General features: G+C 58.3%; 2 protein-coding genes across 10 annotated transcripts in view; both read right to left on the reverse strand.

Moving 5' to 3' along the window:
- Positions 1-4550: 4550 nt before the first annotated feature.
- Slc35h1 (solute carrier family 35 member H1) lies at positions 4551-14048 on the reverse strand. Of its 5 annotated transcripts, none has more exons than XM_090352454.1 (10): positions 13975-14048; positions 10521-10831; positions 10174-10324; positions 9637-9700; positions 8955-9027; positions 8333-8501; positions 8162-8245; positions 6226-6401; positions 5378-5507; positions 4551-5180 (listed from the first exon to the last, which is right to left on the reverse strand). In XM_090352454.1, the coding sequence occupies exons 2-10, from the start codon at positions 10638-10640 to the stop codon at positions 5053-5055; spliced, it is 1095 nt and encodes a 364-aa protein (XP_090208580.1). In that variant the 5' UTR covers positions 10641-10831; positions 13975-14048; the 3' UTR covers positions 4551-5052. The 5 variants fall into 5 exon arrangements, with proteins under 5 accessions (XP_090208580.1, XP_090208582.1, XP_090208581.1 ...); XM_090352456.1 differs by having other exon boundaries at positions 10521-10860; positions 13975-14011; XM_090352455.1 differs by having other exon boundaries at positions 10521-10828; positions 13975-14010.
- A 1280-nt stretch (positions 14049-15328) lies between these two features.
- Positions 15329-17882, reverse strand: part of Elmo2 (engulfment and cell motility 2) — a 36958-nt gene continuing 34404 nt past the window's right edge. For all 5 annotated transcript variants that reach the window (XM_090352461.1, XM_090352462.1, XM_090352459.1 and 2 more), the window contains one exon: positions 15329-16698. In XM_090352461.1, the coding sequence (XP_090208587.1) occupies positions 16498-16698 (201 nt within the window). In that variant the 3' untranslated portion in view covers positions 15329-16497. The remainder of the gene's footprint in view (positions 16699-17882) is intronic.

The following is a 17882-nucleotide window of genomic DNA, read 5'->3' on the forward strand; positions in this document are numbered from 1 at the left end:
AAGGAATGCTTTGGCTGAGTGAGGGTGCTGGTGGATTGTATGGGAGATGCCACACAGCTGCCAGGTCCAGGCACAGAACAAGTGGAGGAATTCTCACCTGTCCTATCTGGGAATCCCTGGAGACTGCCTTGAACCTTGGGATTTGACAGAAACACAGGCTGCTGACAAGCTTCTAAGGTGTAAGATACCATTTCCCAGCTGGCTCTTCCTTCCCGCTCCCTGGCCCTTTCTCTCAGCTCCCCCCCCCCCCCATACTTCCTGGGAGGAAGTGGTGGAAGCTCCCCCTGCAGCAGGTTCCTGTCCTCTCACCCCTCCGCCCTGCACATCTGCTCTAGCCCCACTAAATGGCAAGCCCAGAGGTAGAGCAGGGGAAGGGCCGGGTAATAAACTCCCACTGGCTTTCTTCACCAGATCACTGCCTTAATTTACGAGGCCTGAGTGAGTCTCATTTCCCCAGTGCGCGTCGAGTAATTAACTATTAATAAAAGCATTACTGAGTTAACCACGAGGGCATGTTTAATTCATGGGCCAGCCCCAGAACAGGACAGGAGGCAGGCGCAAAATGTTACCCTCCTAGGGCAAAATGTTACCAGCACGAGGCCACCCTGCCAGCTCCTTGGCCCCGGTGGAGGGACATTATTACTGTGCCCAACTGGAGAGCCCCAAGCCCTGGAGGGTGGACCCAGTGCCATCCCTGGTGGCTCAGTGGGGTGGGGGAGCGGAAGGCATGGGGTGCTGGGAGGCTCAGCCCTGGGGGATGGGGCTCCCTGCTTGGTGGCTAATGAGGCTAATGAACTTAGCCTCTCCAAGCGAGCGGAGCAGATTTCTTCCATGGAAAGCAGTGCTGCCAACGGCAGTGATTACAGAGCGGATTGCAGGACGGAAGAAAGGATGAGAAAGGAGTCGTTGGGAATTGTCTTTCCCTAGTCACACAGGTGGGCGGCAAAGAGGTCTTACTCTCACCGGCCCCCACTCCTGCGCCGAGTCCCCTCTTCTCTGTGTGATGTGCCTGCCTTTCTTCTTTGGTCTGCCTAGCAAAACTCCTATTTAGTCTTCAAGACACAATTCAAAGGATGAGCTCTTGCTGGAGGTCCTCTCTCCTCTGACCCAGACAGATCCAGACAGAACTGGCTTCTACTCCCTTTTCTGTGCCTCCCAGCCTTTCTTCTATTATGATATCTACTCATTCATCATCCATCATCCACCCATCATCCACCTATTCATCTATCCTTCCACCCACCCAGGCCCTCACTCACCAACTATCCATTCACCTCCTCTCCTCCCAATTCTCAACCCATCCGCTCAGCCATCATTCCATCCACTACCATCCTCCCATCCATCCATCCATCCATCCATCCAACCATCCATCCATCCATCATCCACTCATCCACCCACCCACCAACCCATCCATCCATCCATCCATCCATCCACTCATCCACCTACTCATCCATCTATCCACCCACCCACCCACCTACCAACCCATCCATCACCCATCCATCCACCCATCCATCCATCCTTGCGTATTTGTTGGTTCTACTGAGGTTTTAGACATGTCTACGTTCCCCTTTTGGGAAAACCACATGTGCACGTTCATGCCATCTGTAGCTGTCCTCTTCGGGGATTCCTGGAGCCAGGCTAAGGCCTGGCGAGGGTGGGCACTGGGAGCCCAAGCCCTCCACTCTGGGAATGGAGGCTGTCCCCCACTGGACACAGGGGACATGGCTAGCACATGACCGCCCTTAGCTGTCAATCACTTGGGGAATTGTCTTGATTTGAAGAAAACTGCTTCACCCAAGTCCCATCTTCCTTCGGAGGTAGGTCTGAGCCTTTCACCCACCTCTGGGTCCCGAGGGGTGACCTCTGTTCCAGTGCCTGGTAGGGAGGACTGTGGCCTGGTGGGGTCTCCCTCGAAGCTCAGTTTCTCTTTCTGCTGAGTCTGGCTGGTCTCCATCCCTCCATGTTCTAGTAACTGTGTGGCTTTCCTCTGCATTTCTCAGTCTGCTTCCAAGGGACCTGCTGGGTTAAAAAGCCCTGAAGAAGTTCCTTGAGGACAGGGACAGGGTTTTAATGACTTCTATTATCTCCAGCCAGGAGCAAAGAGCAGGAAGGCAGAGTGCTGTAGATGCTGGAGAAACACTCACCGAATGCATGTGAATGCATTCTCTTTGGTCCTCTGTTCTGTCCCTCTATTGTCCCCAGCAGGAGAGTTCTCATCAGAGTCAGAGGAAGGCACAGCCCCGCCAGCAGATGCCAGCGCGCCTGGGGGCCTGCATAGGGAAATGTACTAGTTGCCAAGGAAACAGTAAATAATCGTGGGACTAGAAGTCAAGCTCATTGGTTCCTCTGAGGGGGGGAGGAGGCGGGTCTGGTGGAGTCAGGCTGTGTCTTCAGGGACAGGCTGGACAGGGCGGGTGGTGGGGGCAGGAACAGCAAATCATCTCCACGGTCAAACCTGTGACCCCCCACCTGGTCAACGACGGCTGCAGCCCCTCTGCAGAGCAAGGACCTGTGCCAGGTTTTGTGGCAAGGATGGATGGGGCCTCAGAAGATAGAGCTCCGTTGCTGTTCTGTGGCACGACTGGTGCTGGAAGGCCCTGGCGGCTCTGCACTCATTTTTACCTCTGCCTGTGAGCAGGCACACCACTGCCACTCCCACGTTCTAACAAGCGCATAGGCCGAGCGGAGGGCAGCAGGCCCACAGACCCAGATCTCCGGGTCTCATGGCGTCTGAGGTAGAGGCCGAGGAGCTGCATTCCTTGCTCTAGGTAGGCTTAGTGTCTCCAACCACAATGTGGGTGGTTCACTCACTGCTGCTACACCTGGCAGGGAGGGATGGACTAAGTCGCGTGGAGGCCCAGGGGGGCCCAGTGAGCAGCCCCTGGCGATGCTGTGTCCCCCTCGGCCACTTCTTCCTCAAGATGGAATGGGGGTTCCAAGCACCCCCTGAATGCTGCTGCCTAAAGTGGATCAGCAGCAGCTCCACCTCTGCTTCTCTGGACTACAACCTGGGGGCCGTTCAGCCCATCACCAGCTCCTGACACAGGCTAAGCCAGTGTGTGTGGGGGGGGGCGGGGGGGCCTCTCCAGGGGTCGTGGAGCCACTGGGGTTTTCAGAGCATCTTGAGGCAGACACAAATGGAGATGATCCCTGGGCCCTGAGGCAGACAAGAGCAGAATGAAGATGCAGGTACTTCTCGCCCGCCCCGTGGCAGGGCCTCTCCCCGCGAGCATCAACTGCAGGCATCCTAGTATATTGGGAGCATTGACCTTCCTCCCACCATGGCCTCCTGGGAGAGGAGTGGGCATGTAAGCACTTAAAACTTGAACCTGTAGGCCAGCCCCCCACCTCCTGCAGAAAGGAGCCCGGGAGCTGGGGACAGACACAGCAGCCTCAGAGAGACCAGCGGCACCCTCAGCTCCCTCAACCTGCGCACAGGTTGCCATGGTGATGCTGCAGCCCTGTGATGCAGTGGCTGCAGGTAGCATGGGTAGTAGGAGGGCGCAGAGCCCAGGGTGGACAGAGTAGCCCGGGAGGCCAGGGGATGGAGCGGGCTGTGTGTGGGGGAACCTCCTGAAGGCCTGGCTGGTAATTGCTGCGAAGTGAGTGGCTGTCATTGAACCCAACACGTGTGCTGTGAGGGCTTCTGCTCCACACCCTGTAATTACTGCACAAGACAGCAGGCAGCTCTGCGCCCCAGGGAGGAGAGGGGGTGGCGGGGAGCACACAGGAGCCCTTGGCCACCTGAGCCAGCGGGTGGCTGCTCCCTCCACCCAGCCTCTCCCCACGTCTGTCATGGGGCTGGAACACAGCTCTTTAATCCGGGCCTCTGAAGAGCTGGAGCAGGCAGGGATCCGAAGCTGACCCTGTTCTGAATGAGTCCTGTGCTAGGTGGGTTTCTAGCCGTGTCCCAGCCTTCCAGCCAGATTCACTCTCCCCACCCCCAACCAAGCCCCCACAGCAAGGACATGAGCCACAGACTTTAAGCTGCCAGTCTTGTAAGTCGGGTTTCCAGGGGACAAGGCCACACTGCCTTCCTGTCACAATGGCAGTGGGGAAGGTGTGACGGACACCATATGGTCCCCAGACAGGAAATATTGACTCTGTCTGTAAAGAAGTTTAAACTGGGCTCTGAGGTGCCAGGTTTGCCTGGCTGGACTGGATAGAGCACAGGTGGCTGCTGCCCACGAGTCGTCCTGGCTCTCCCCATCAGGCTCACCGAGGCCCGCTGTCCTCCGGGGCCCTCTGCAGCCCGGGCGTGGAGCGGCGGTAGCCCAGGCTACGCTGCAATCACGACATGGGCTGGTGGCGCCACCTGCTGCGAGGCTCAGACAGGCCACAGACCCTCCCTATCCCCACCGACTTAGCAAGTTCTTTACCTTTCTTTTGTAGGTCTTGGCCTGTTGGTTACTGAAGGGACTTTTAAAGTAAATGGTGGCAACAGATGAAAGAATCTTTAGAAAATCTCATTTCACAGAAGGAAAAACCATAGCACAGAGAGGCCAAGTGATCTGCTAAAGGTCACACAGCTACTCAGACTGGCACTAAAAACATCTCAGCAAGTACTCCTTTATTTTCTGCTTGTAGGAGTAGAGGGGTCCCAAGGGGGCCTAGGCTCAAAACAGAGGCCTGAGAGCAGCAGGTCAGGCTGCTGGGGCCCTCCCTGCGCTCAGGGAACAAGCAGGGGTGTGTGTGGACTGTGACATTTATTTCCATACGATAAACACATCTGCTTTCTGTGAGCACAATCCAAATGGTAAGGACCCGGCCCCGACTGCCAGAGTGAGCACTGCCACCTCCCCTGCCCCACGGGCAGCAGAGAGCCCATCCCCACCCTTCACTGCCGGGGCTCCGACAGGGCTCCTACCACAGTATGGGCAGACTGTAGCTTCAGAGGGAAGGGCAGGGGCCCGGAAACACAGGCAGGCCCACTGGAGAGTCTGGCCCGGCAACTTGCAGGCCCCTGCTCTCGGCAGAGGAGCCTCTCCATGGGCTCTGCTTCACGGTGCCAGGGCTCTGAAGACCGTGGAGCAGAGCTGCAGGTCCTCGGGGTGCTCACTGCTGCCCCTGGGCCACAAAGTACTCCCCCTCCTCTGCGTCCTCATCCTGCTGGCTGCTCCGGAGCAGCAGCTCCAGGTCCGGGCTGGACACCAGGCTCTTTGGGGGCTTAGGACCGCTGTCACCTGGGGACAGACAGACCACAGTGACTCATGGAGCCAGGGCATGTGCCCTCTTGAGGTGACCCACTGTCCCCCAAGAACTGGTGGCAGACCAGCAGCCAGTGGGTGGGGGCTGGGGCCACAGGGTGGAAGGGCAATCAGGTGCTTGCGTCAGGGAAGTGGGCTGACATCAGAGCTGAGGCTTCCGGAAGGCTCCATACCTCTAGAATGCAGGGCTTTCAAGGCTACATGCAGGGATATTCCCGAGAGGCAGAGGGCAAAGCCCAGCCAGTTCAGGAGGCTGATCTGATCGCCCAGCAGGTGAGCTGCCAGCAGCAGGGTGCAGACTTCCTGTGGGCAGAGGAGGAGGAGGAGGAGGAGGGACAGGACTTGAAGCCTCCATCCAGTCCCCGCCCCCCCCTCCCCCCCCCCCCCCCCCCCGGCCCCGCTGGGCAGGTCAGGCTGGCTGCCGGGCAGAGGTCAAAGGCCAGGGTCTGTCTGGCCAAGATGCAGCCCTGCAGGGGCTTTCCACAGAGCTGTCAGGACAGGAGAGCTGGAGCGTGCTGTGTGTACTGGGCTTGAGGACACTGCCGTCCACAGACTAACGGGGCTGCAGAGCCCTCTTTCTAAAGCCCAGGCTTAGGCTGGTGATAACCAGGAGATGCTGGGAGACCTGCATTTCTGGGTTTTAGGGGAAATCCTCTCTATCTATGCCAGACTGGAGAAATGGGTGAGGGGGAGAAAAGAGAACGGGGCCACAGGTGACAGTGACACGGGCACGGCTGTCTCTCGCCGGGCTGCAGTGAGCACTGCCCACTGACCATGAGCTCTTCATGCTTTCTGTACAGCCAGGGGTGAAACCCAGTGGTTCCCACAGGCTACCACCCAACCGCACCACACCCCAACCGAACCTGGGCCCCAGCTCTCAGCCCCGTGACTAGCACTGCACTGCACTCAAGGCAAAATGTGTCTATACAGGTACGAGGCCTCTCCAGAGGGGGCACAGCACTCTCACCTAACGGAGGGGCTACAGGGTAGGGCCTACAGGCCCGGGCCACCTGCTCTGTACCTTAAAGATGCCAGCGATGGACAGAGTGAGGCTGGAGGTTCTGGAGACCAGGAGGAACTCAGAGAAGCCCAGACCAAAGGCCAGAATCCCGCCAAGGAAGAGGCTCCCGAGCACGCGCAGGAGCAGCCCTGCATCCTGGAAACGGAAGATTTTCTCAGATGTGGACAAATGGAGACCTGGAAGCAACGGGAGGGAGAGAGCGCGGGAGGCCAGGCGCAGGGCCGCGGGCTGCCCTCCCGACAGCCAGCCAGGCTTTGTAACCGCTTCAGTGGCGCTGTGAACACCTGCTGACCATCAGGGCAAAGAGTGGGCAGCAGTAACAGTCCTTACAGATGGCCTCCGCCTGAGGAAGCCCAGATGCCGACTGGGACCTGGACGGATGGGCAATGAAGAGGCCTGAAGCAGAATCGTGTCTTCAGTTCTCATCACCACCTTCTCCACCCCCACAGTCATGGGACTTGAACTTGGGGCCTGAGCACTGCTCCCGAGCTCTTTAAGTCACAGTGCTGCTCCTGTTTTCTGGTGGTTAATTGGAGCTATGAGTCGCATGGGAATTTTCTGCCTGGGCTGGCTTCGAACCAAACCTGATCCTCAGATCTCAGCTTCCACAAATAGCTAGGGTCACAGGCATGAGCCACGGGTACCTGGCTTCCCCAACAAGAAACAAATCTTTAAAAAGAAAACACACACCAACGTGAATCTGCCACCAGAGCACACATTACATTTTGCGCTGGCTTCCTTGGGCATCAGTAAGGGGGTGAAGCTACCCCTACACGCAGCACAACAGACACCTGTGGGAACAGGGAGCTGAAAAGAACTCTGGGACTTTCTTTGCCAGCCCCTTCTCCCCCCGCGGGCCAGCAGCTTTACAATGTAGGACATCTTGTTGGTGCTGGGCTCAGCAGCACTGCAAAGGCTCTGGCAAATTGAAGGGAATTCGGGGGAAGAGCAACATAAGTAATGAAGGAGCTTGGGGGATTAATTTACCAGAAAAGATTAAAGGAGCTAAATCCATGCAGCTCCACTAAGTGGGGCTGGACGACCAGGGGCTTTCGGATGAGGTCTGGTCTGTGCTGCAGATGCCCGGGGAGGGGTGAGCCTGGCACCGGTACAGGGGCATAATGAAGGGCTAGGGAGAGATTTTTAAAAGGAAAAACACGAGGCTCTGAAGGAACTGAAGTTTCCTGGACAACAGGACTGCGGAATAATTTTCTCAGGGAGCTTGGAGACGCTTCACTGCTTGAAACTTAGATGGATGTGGGATGGAATGTTCTATAATGACCCCAAGGACAGCTGGGACTCTAGGAGGAAGGATAAATAAGCAGGGGACAAAAACTAATCCCAAAACAGTGCAGGAGGGTGGCCAGCCCCGCCCAGCCCATACAGGTCTTCCTGTCTGTCTTGCATCCTTGCAAGCTGACAGAGGGGACGACGCTCCAGTCTCCAATTCCTAGAAGCCCTGGTGACCACCCACTGGCTCCCTGCCTGGCAGCAGGCCGCACATTTGCCCTAGTCCAAGGCCTTGTGCAGCGATGTCACTTAGTCTTGTGGAATGGGACTGTTGCACCTGACTGGCTCATCTACAAGCTTTGGGACCTTCCCTTCTCTGTGCCTCAGTTTTTTTCTGCCTGCAAAATGGGGATAGTAACGGCACTGCCCATGTGGTCTGGGGAGGATTAAAACAATACAAGTGGTTCCAGTGCCCCTCCGCCCTGTTATGGCAATGTTGTCCCATGTTTTACGCAGATTTCCTGTGCTGCACTGTCACACACGACTCTAACCACATTGTCTGTGTGTCTGTCCAGCCTAAAGCCATGGCTGAAGAGGGCCTGTGCCCTTGATCCTGGTGACCAAGTGGCTGGCAGCAGCCTGGGCTCAGAGGCAGGATTTGGGTTCCCTGTGCTAAGATGGCTCCAAAGTAGAAAATGCAACATACCTTCAAATATGGCAAAGAGAGGGAAGAGCCCCAGAAACATGAGTGGCTGCAGGTGGAACATGGTGTCGATGGGGTTCTGGAGGCCTGGGGGACAGGGACAGGTGCCATCAGGCCTGGCCCACACCCATGCAACCTCTAACCTGCCTGTGTGCAGCCCTCTCCCATTCTCACCCAGCTCCGCCTTCTGCAGAAGTATCTGGGTGAGGGTCCAGCGAATGCCCCCGATGAACGAGGCCCCCAGCACCAGAGCGAAGCCCTCCGCGTTGAACTGCGTGGACTTGTAGGTGAACATGAAGAGCCCCCCGGCAATGAGCAGGACCACCAGGACCAGGGCTGCGCGCTAGGGAGCAAGGGGGAGCCATGGCTGACTCAGGGACTTAGGGTAAGTTCAGCACATCCAGATCCCAGGGCCTTTCCCCCTTGCCCCTCCTGGGGCCCGGCCAGACTATCCCCACTGATGTGTGCACGGATGGCATTTAACTCGGAGACAGCCAATATCTAAACTAGTGCGGTGCTTTCTGATGCCTGCCCCAGGCCCCAAACACCCCCAGCCTAGGCACCAAGGGTCTTGGCCAAGTGCATTAGGGACCCCTGGGCTCGGACGAGCCTCACTCTCCATTCGCCAGGACTCCCACTGGTTGCCCCGCATGCTGCCACTGCCTCTTGCCCAGGTCCTTTCTCAGAGAAGGGCACTGCTGCGACCTGGGCTGAGCTTGTCACCGGGGGGGGGGGGGGGGGGGGGGGTAGGGCAGAAGGAAGGGAGGCAGGGCAGAAGGATGGGGCAGGGCCTCACCAGCTCTTCCAGCTTGAAGATCAGAGAGAAGATCAAGATGAACAGCACAGCAGAGGATTTGGTCATTGTGTACCTGGAAGGAGATTACCCACAACGCACTGCGGGAGCCCGGGGCTGACAGCCACCCAGAGAAGATGCCAGACTCAGGTCAGTGGGCTGGAAGAGGGCAAAGCGTCCTGCCCCAGGGACAGCAGGCAAGCTGGGTTCTGAGGACCTCCAGGGTTGGCCCAAGTCCTCTGCCTGACAAGGGCCTTTCAGGGCTGAATTTGAAGCCTGATGGTAGCCACGGGGAGGCCGGGGGTCACAGTAATCCTTTCATTAAGACCAGGTAAGGAAGGATGAGGACAGAGTGGGGAGGACTGAGCTCTGAGGCCAGACACCAGAGAAGAACCACCTCCTGCACAGCCTGCCCTCCTGGCCCTCCCCACGGTGGGCAGGACCGCTCTGCCCTCGCCCCTGGCTCCCCCCTGCTGCCCAGCAGGCAGGCACGGCGACCCTCTACACTGGGCTTACGGAGGAGTGGAGACTTCCGGAGAGCTGCTGGGTGCCAGGGAGGAGCTGAGAGAGCAAGGGCTGGTCCCAGACTGGTGGAGTGGCTGGCCCATCGCCCAGGTGCGCAGACTGCCAGCTGGACAGACAGCTTGAGCCTGAAGGGAGGTGGCAGGGCGTGGCCAGTACTCACAGTGACACGGTGATGTAGAGGAAGCTCCAGTTGGACAAGCCCACATCAAGTGCTGTTGCCAGTGCTGTGAGACAAGAGGTATCGCGGCCAGAGTGGGCCCAGGACCCTCAGCCAGCGTGCCCGGATAGGGGCCAGGCACCTCTCACACCCTGTCTGGAAACCACTGCCCTCCTCCCCCAGCAGCTAAAGAGTCAACACTGGTCAACACGTAGGGGTGAGTCTGTCCCAGCACCAAGGCTGGACTCCTTCCCGATTGGCTGCTGCCTGTATTCTTCTATCTGTTAACTCATTTGAAATCTCACAGAGGGCAAAACACCGCACTTCTTAAAGGGCACCTGGACCCTTCTCTCTCCTTCCTCCCTCGCAGAGTGGTGTTCTCAGTGTCCAGGACACTGCCAGCAGCCCTCCCCACCTGCAAGCTGCCAGCCAGCGCCCCCTGCCAGGCCCGACCCTTCTTTCAGGAAATCTTCCTGACTGCCTCCAGCCAGTCTCTGGGGAGGCCCCTCCTCTGCATGCTGCCGTGCTGGTGTGCCGCACCTGTGGGGGCCACTCTCTTGAGGTAGTCGGTCCAGCTCAGCACCACTCGGGCCCTGTGGCTGGAGCACTGTGCCAGCGCCCTGGACAGGGCAGAGAAGAGGAAGATGACAGCCAGGTGCAGCATGGTCATGAAGAGGGGGAAGTGGAAACTCTGCAGGGCACAAGGCAGGCCGGGCTCTCGAGGCTGTCGTGCAGCCCCCCATCCCTGTCTACCCTGACCCCCGGGCAGCAGATGGGAGACACCGGTCCCAGCGGGGGAAGTCACCCAAAGATGTGGCAGCCCACAGGGCTGGGTCAACTCCAGCCACTTCCCTGCCAGCCCCAGCCCTGGCAAGGCCTGCAGCTACCTTGGTCAGCCATTTGTTATAGAAGGTGATGCCGATGGAGAAGCAGTAGTAGAGCAGGACCAGGCCCAGGGTCAGCACGGCCTTCCACACAAAGGCCAGGTCGAGGGCCCACCTCCCCATCCGTGGAGGCTGCAGCACCCCAGCTCCGGGAACGGCGGGGACACCGACTCAACGCGCAGCTGTCCCAGCCGGCAAAGCCCTCTTCACTGCCGTGGCAGGGAATGGTGGCTGGAGGCCCGGGTTGGGGCCTCAGCCCACCTGCTCCATGCTTGGCAGGACACTGGGCTCATAGATCCTCAGCTCTGCTGCTGCTGGAAAATAAAAAAGGTGGCCCTGGTGGCTGAGGCCAAGGGCATAGGGAGGCTGTGTGGGCCACCTCTCCCGTGAGCCCAGAGGGCTGCCCTTCCCTCCTCACTGCTCTCCCAGGCTGACCTCTGCAGCTGGCTTGCCTGACCAGTCAGACCACACTGCCCACCCTACTGCAGCTCCGGTGGGGCTGGGCCATCCAGCCCCAGGCTCTCAACACAGCCTTTCCATTCCCCCAGCCCACCAGATGCCATGGTCTTGCTTCTGGGAGGAACAGAAACCCTGCCTAGCTTCAGATCAAACATCACTTACTCAAGTGCCTCCCCTGTACCCTGCTCCCCCCTCACCAAGATCCCCTACTTTCCCTCCACAGCACACGAGCAGGGTGGGATTTATGTATCTGTCCAGCGCTACGGATGGAAACCAGAGCCTCCTCCATGCTAGGCGAGTGGGGGTCCCACAGAGCTCCACCCCAGGGCCTGTGTCCTGTCTGTGTCCCCTGCAGGGACAGGAGTGCAGCAGGACAGGCACACCTGGCACAGGCTCAGCCTGACCTGCCAAGGTTAGAACCCCCAAATCTACCTTGCCCTAGCCCCCAACAGTCACTCACTGTGAGGTGTTCATCTCAGGGTCTTACCAAGCCTAACCACTACCACTCCTTGGCATTCCGGTGACCCGGATTAAGGGGCACTGAGAATCCATCCACCTGTGCCTGTTGGTGGTGAGGGTCCGACCTCAGCACACCTGTTTTACTTGGGTGAGGTGAACACGATAACCACTACACCACAGAAGCAACTGCGTCTGTTTTACTTGTGTTGCCTCCTGTCTCACCATCTCCCACCCCGCTGAAACGCCACCTCTACGCCTTCCCAGGGTCATGGATCAGGAATCCCCTGGCCCCCTGGAACCTGCTATCCTTTGTCCTTCCCACAGGCTGGGGGTTGAGGGGGTCCCGGGCCGTGGGTCTTTCCAGAGAGGCTTTGGAACCTGGGGTGTTCCTGGGGACAATCCCAGCACAAGGTGCAGGAACCAGAGGTCTGCATGGTGGGACATTCATGTGGGTAGAACACTGGCTGTGGCTACAGAACCTGAAGAACCTAGCCTGGTTATGAACAGGAAGCTCTACTGATTCCTGAAACTGCCAGGAACACAAGTACTAGGCACACTGAGGAGGGCTCAACCCCTCGTGAGGAAACCCGCATCACGCACAGCGACCGCAGCATGGTGTCTAAGCTGCTGACTCCAGGGCTGGGTGCACGGATGGCAGCCACACACCCAGATGTTCCAGTCAGGGGAAGCGCGCCGGCTGCTGCACTGCCTCCAGCACCCTCGTACCCAGAGCTTACAGATGGAACATGTTTGATTTTATTGTCAATTACTTTCCTTCCAAATTATAGTCAGGGCACCACTGACTTTTAAAAATTCTGTGTAGGCAGTTTTCACTAATCCTAAGTTACATTTCCAGTTATTAAAAGTTATGAAATGGTTGTGACAGGCAGACACGGGTGGCTCATGCCTGCAGCTAGTCAGAAGGCTGACTGAGATGTAAGGATCACGGTTCAAAGGCAGCCAGGGCACAAATGCCCATGAGACTCTAATTAACCACCAGAAAACTGGAAGTGTGGCTCAAGTGGTAGAGTTGTAGCCTTGGGCTCAGGAACAGTGCCCAGGCCCAGAGTTCAAGCCCATGACCCACAAAAAAAGAAAAATAAAGTGGTTGTGATGTAAGGCGAGTTAGAACCTGTAGACTGGGGATGGGGGCAGCGCAACTCCTGTCCACCCCCCATATGTACCCATTCATTCCACTGCTGATCTGACCTCTTCACTTGGATGCTCAGTGTCAGTGCCTAGTATTGACCCCGGTCTCCAATGCCTCCCCACCCCAGCCAGTCCTGCTCTCCTTCTACTCTGCAGCCCAGCAGCGACACAGCTGCCCACAAACAGGGCGCAGTCAAAAGCCCTGTTCTCACTCCTGACGCCCAGTCCCTGAGCCCCAACTGCCAGCACTGCCATCTTCAAAAATGCCCCAAACCCAAGTCACTGCCGCCGCCGCCCACCTTACCACCCCCTGCTCCTCCCAACCTCTGTGGCAGCCCCTTGCAGGGTCCTTCTGCATCTCTTGTCACTGCCAGCCTGCACTAGGGAGTGACGTGTGTGGGCCTCACACATACATACGAGGCCCACTCTTTTTCTGCTACTAGAGTTCTCAATCTTGGCACTACCAGTGCTGGAGGCTGGGTCAATTTTCAAGGGTTGAGGCCCGTCCTGCGTATTAGCATTCATTTAGCAGGCATACCTGGCCCCCGCCTATTAGAGGCTAGAAACATCCTTACCCTACGTTTGAACAAATAAAAGGAACTAACGTTAGCTGGGGGCAGGGGTGAAGCTCGAGAGAGGGCTGGCACTGGAGCAGGGAGCAAGAAAAGAGGGAGGAAAGCTAGCAAGGCCCACTGCTTACTCCATACCGGCGGTCACAGGGCACCTGGGAGGGCTGCGTCTCCTGTCACCTGCCGGCTCAGCACCCTCCGGGGGCTTCCAAGCCAGGTGTCTGCGTCCCCTTTTGTAAGCCAGGGTTTACACCAAGTCTGCTCGGACACCGCCATGCCTCAGCAGGAGGGGCAGCTCCCTTTACCACCCACCGCGACTCCAAGGGCCAGCTCTGAAGTCGAGGCCTGGGAAGACCTGGACCTGTGGATTTGACCTCTCCCCGGTGACGGGGACATCAAAGCTGGGGTGGCCTCAGGAGGGGCCTCGGCTCTCCCCTCCGGCCGGGGCTCCGCTGGGGCGTCTGCAGGCCGTGGACTGCGTGCACCCGCGGCCTCCCTGCTCCTCTTTTGGCCGCTGCAGCCACAGAGGGTGACCCAGGCGACCCAGGCGACCTCTGGGACGCCCCCCGGGCCCGGGCCCGGCCCCGCCGCCCCTCCCGTCCCGCCCCGCCTCGGGCCTCGGGGCCTCCGGGCCCGGCGCTCCCGCCGTCTGACGTTTCCGTGTTTGCCCACGTGCTCCCTGCTCGTCCCCGCCCGGGCCCCAGCCGGGGCCGCCCTCGCGGACCCGGGGGAAACTGAGGCCAGGAGCGGGGCGGCGCGGGCGGGCCGCGCGCCGGGCCGGGGCGGGGTCTCCGCGGGGTCCTCCACGCGCACCCACTCACCTCCGCCCGCCCCGGAGCTCCGGGCAGGGATCCTCCTGCCGGAAGTGCGAGCCGAGCCCGCCCTCCGCGGCGGGGAGGGCCACTTCCGCCGGAAGCTGCGGCCGAGGGCGGGGCTGCGCCGGGTCGGCGCCCGCCCGAGGGTCCGCGTCAGTCCCAGGGTCCGCGCCCGCCGAGGGTCCGCGCCCGCCCGAGGGTCCCCGCCTGCCCCAGGGTCCGCGCCCGCCCGAGGGTCCCCGCCCACCCCAGGGTCTGCCCGCGCTGGCCCTGCCCGCGGGGGCCTCCCCGTCCTGGCGCGGTGTCCGGTCCACGCGGTGAGCGACCGCGGGCAAGCCTGGGAGGAGGACTCCCCAGCATCCCTGGACAAGCGGACGCACGCGCGGGAAGGCCATCTCACCATCTCACGTCCACGCGGCCGAGGGGCGGGGAGGGCAGCATCAAGAGAGGGCGAGAGGACCAGCCGGGCTGGCTGGAGGGCGGAGTGGCCACAAAAACTATGGTGGGGGGGGAAGAGAGCTAAGTAGCCAAGAGGTAGATTGTTAGCGGCTCCAACATGTCAGCCCAAAGCATTCAGACAGGGAGAGCCATCAAGTCCGACAGGCCAGGGCTGCAAATATGGATCCTTGCAAGTGACCCAGCTGGGATCCTGGCCCCTCAGAACAGAAGGCTCCAGGCCAGGGTAAGCAATGCTTTAGAAAACTGCTGCCATTGGCAGTGCCCGTTGGCCCCAGGGAGGCATTCAGTGCAGTTCAATGCTTCCCAAGTGCCTACAATGGTGCCCACTGCAGCCCAAGGTCTTGGCTTCACTGGGCCTGTACTGGATGCACTTTCTATGCCTTCTGAAAGAATCTGCCCTCACCCAGTTCTCTCAGTGGCAAGAGGAAGTGTCTATTTTCAGGCTTCTCAGCTGCCAGGGCTGCAGACTGCAGCAACAGCCCAGGTCACCAGCTGGTGAGGCTGGGCACCAAGCACAGGCCACACGCAGGGTGCAGAACATGTCTCCTTTTAAGGCACAAGTGCTCATGCTGTTCCCTGGCTGTGTCCTTGGCAGGGAAAAGAGGGAGGACATGTTCGTAGGGGTGTAGAACAAGCATACTGTCCCCGCCAAGCAGGAAATGCTTCATCCCAGTGTAACAATCTGAGCATTGTAGCCAGCAGGTAGGTGTGTGTGTGTGTGTGTGTGTGTGTGTGTGTGTGTGTGTGAGAAAGAGAGAGGGGGGGGCAGGGTGGGCGTGCAGAGGGAAGGACAGGGAGGGATACAGGATCCAGCTGGAGCTCTGAGACTCCCAGGTTGCTAGGTGACCCCTGCTCTTGGGCAGGGAGTAAGTGTAGAGAAATACCTGTTGATAGGAACTGGTTGATACATCAAAGGGTATTTATTGAAAACATTGTTACTGACAGGAAGCTCCTGGTAGCTTTCTGGTTTCACTCTTGCCTTACATCTGGAAGCAATATATTTTTTTTTATAACCCTCAGTTTTATTTTCTGCCCCCCCCAGTCCATCCTAGGATAGGTAGATCTTCTATAAATATATATACATGTTTGCGTAAGTATGGCCTAGAGTAAAGAAAATATAAAGTACACTCTTCACTGGGTGGTACCTACCATGCCAGGATACCAGAATGGAATGCCACCATACTAACGCATGGGCTCTCCGCCAGCTTTCTGAATTCATGGCCAATGGCAGATACCACGATGCCAGGGAGGACAGGGAGGGAAGGCAGACTTCCTGGAGTCTGGAAGGCCAAAGGAAAGCAGGCTGGAGGGGATGGAAACTCGGGGAGAGTACGCCCTTAGAAGGAAAAAGCTAAACCCAGGGGCGGAGGTTGTAGACTCTTGAGACCTCACCAGTGTAGGCCCAGGCCCTAGCCGGGCTTTCCCTGATGCATTTCTGGAGATGGGGGGCTGGACCTGGCCTGGAGGTCTCTGTCTAGCCAGAATGAGACTGAGCTCATGGGAAAAGACCCCATCTGCCCTGATACCTGCAAGGGCAAGAGAAATTGAACAGCTCTAGAAACCAGAGATGTTAGAGCCAAAGCTCAGAAGCAGCAGCATCTTGGCACCAGAGGAGGCTGGACTGAGGCCTCGTGAGGACAAAAACCCAGGCTCAAGGCCTGCCCTCAGATCTCTGTCTCAGGCCTGGGCCTCTCAATGCCCTCAGCACAGCCAGCCCACTTGGGCTCTGCGGGCAGCCTTTCTGGGCCAGCTCTGGCTCATGTGGGGTCCAGCCAACCAGAGAGCAGGCGCAGGAAGAAAAGAAGAGCGGCTGCTGTGAAGGTCAGTAGGGGCTGAAGGCAGAGGTCCGCTCCTCACAGGCTCTGCAGTGCTGAGAAGGGCAGAGATCCTGGCCTTCGTGACTCCTGGACCAAGAGCAGCTCTGGGCGGCCCAAGGCAGGTTGAGGAGAGGCTGGCATTCCCAGACCCCATGATGACTACAGATTCTGTACAGGTGAAAGACAAGGCACCAGACTGTGGGTGTGTCTCCTGGGCCCCGGTTCCCTCAGGTCCTGCGGCCTCGGCTCCGGCTCAGCTGTAGTGGTAGACGAAATCGTAGCTGCTGGGCTCCTTGGGGACGGGAGGTGGCGCCTCGGGGATCTGGATGTTCTCCAGGTCCAGCAGCCTCAGCTTCATCTCCATGCTCAGCAGCATGTCCAGGTCACTCTTGGTCAGCTCACTGGACATGTCCTTCCCCAGGAGGGCACTGAGGCCATCAATCCAGATGCAGTACTGTGGGCAGCAAGGTGTGACATGTCACGTGGAGCCACAGGTGGCCCTTTTGGCGCCACGCCAATCGGGGTGTTCACTAAGATGGCTGGGAGGTCGTTCACTTCCTCAAGCGACTGCTTTTTATGGGGGTTAACATGAAAAGTCCTTAAAATACTACGAGATGTGATCTAAAAACTGCAATGAATAAATAATAAATACAGCCAGACACAGGCTAGAGAGGTCACCTACCCTCCTGAAAAAAGTTGCTCCTGAAATCAGACGCTGAAGGGGTAGAGGTCAAAAAAACTAAAACCCCAAACAGTCACAGCAGTGGCACCCAAAGGCCTCAAATTTGTTTCAAATATAAATTTAAAAACTTCATGCTCAAAAACTAAGACCTTAAGCTGGAGGGTCTCTCCATGAGAGGGGAGGGCAGAGCACACCTCTTTGCCCTCCCTCTGCAGTCCACCCACGGCGCCCTGCCCGCCTGCTCTGTACCTGCCTGTTCTTCAGAGCCTCCTACAAACGCCACTGGGCTGGCTCGTGGGGCACACCGGGAATAAACGGGGGGGGGGGGGATGAGGCAGCAGATCAGGAGTTCAAGACTGGACTACCTCGTAAAAGCCAGACACTGGTGTGGCTCACACCTGGAAATCCTCATGACTCAGGGGGCTGAGAGCTGAGGCTTTTGGTTTGAAGGCCGCCTAGGCAGGAAAGTCGTTGAGTCCAATTAACCACCATAAAGTTCCAAGGGAAGCTGTGACTCAAATGCTAGAGCAGCAGTCTTGAGGGACAATGTCAAGGGGTCACCTCCAGGTCCTGAATTCAAACTTCCCTACTAGGGTGCGAGCGCACACACACGCCCTCTACTGGCAGCCCAGGCTGCTCTCCCTGATGTCCCTTCAGAGGGGACACGCCTGTCCCAAACACATGGCATCTTGCCTCCAGTTACTCATTTAACATCCAACACCTTCCAGGGCTGCAGGTGGAACTCTGAGCCCGTCTGCATTAGATTCCTCTGCTTTAAAGGTCACCAGCAGCTCTGAGGGCCACCTGTTGGGTCCCGTTAGCAAGAAGCCACTAAGAAACTGAAAAGAGTAGTTTCCTGGTGCTCAGGAAGCAACTAGACCACCCCCCCTTCCTCCTCTCTCTTTCCCACCTCCCTCCCTCCCTCTCCTTCCTTCCTTCCTTTTTTGTTGATTGTG

This window comes from Megascapheus bottae, chromosome 18 (genome assembly GCF_031878675.1).
Source record: "Megascapheus bottae isolate mThoBot1 chromosome 18, mThoBot2.hap1, whole genome shotgun sequence".
In the NCBI taxonomy this organism is placed as follows: Eukaryota; Metazoa; Chordata; class Mammalia; order Rodentia; family Geomyidae; genus Megascapheus; species Megascapheus bottae.

What these genes read in the sequence shown, in the direction of transcription:
- Slc35h1 (XM_090352454.1), bottom strand. Translation starts at nt 10,640, where the DNA reads ATGGGGAGGTGGGCCCTCGACCTGGCCTTTGTGTGGAAGGCCGTGCTG. An exon ending in TCTCTTTGCCATATTTGAAG is followed by an intron (nt 6,402 to 8,161) that starts GTATGTTGCATT and finishes CGTTGCTTCCAG; the next exon opens with GTCTCCATTTGTCCACATCT. An exon ending in GAAAGCCCTGCATTCTAGAG is followed by an intron (nt 5,181 to 5,377) that starts GTATGGAGCCTT and finishes GTCTGTCCCCAG; the next exon opens with GTGACAGCGGTCCTAAGCCC.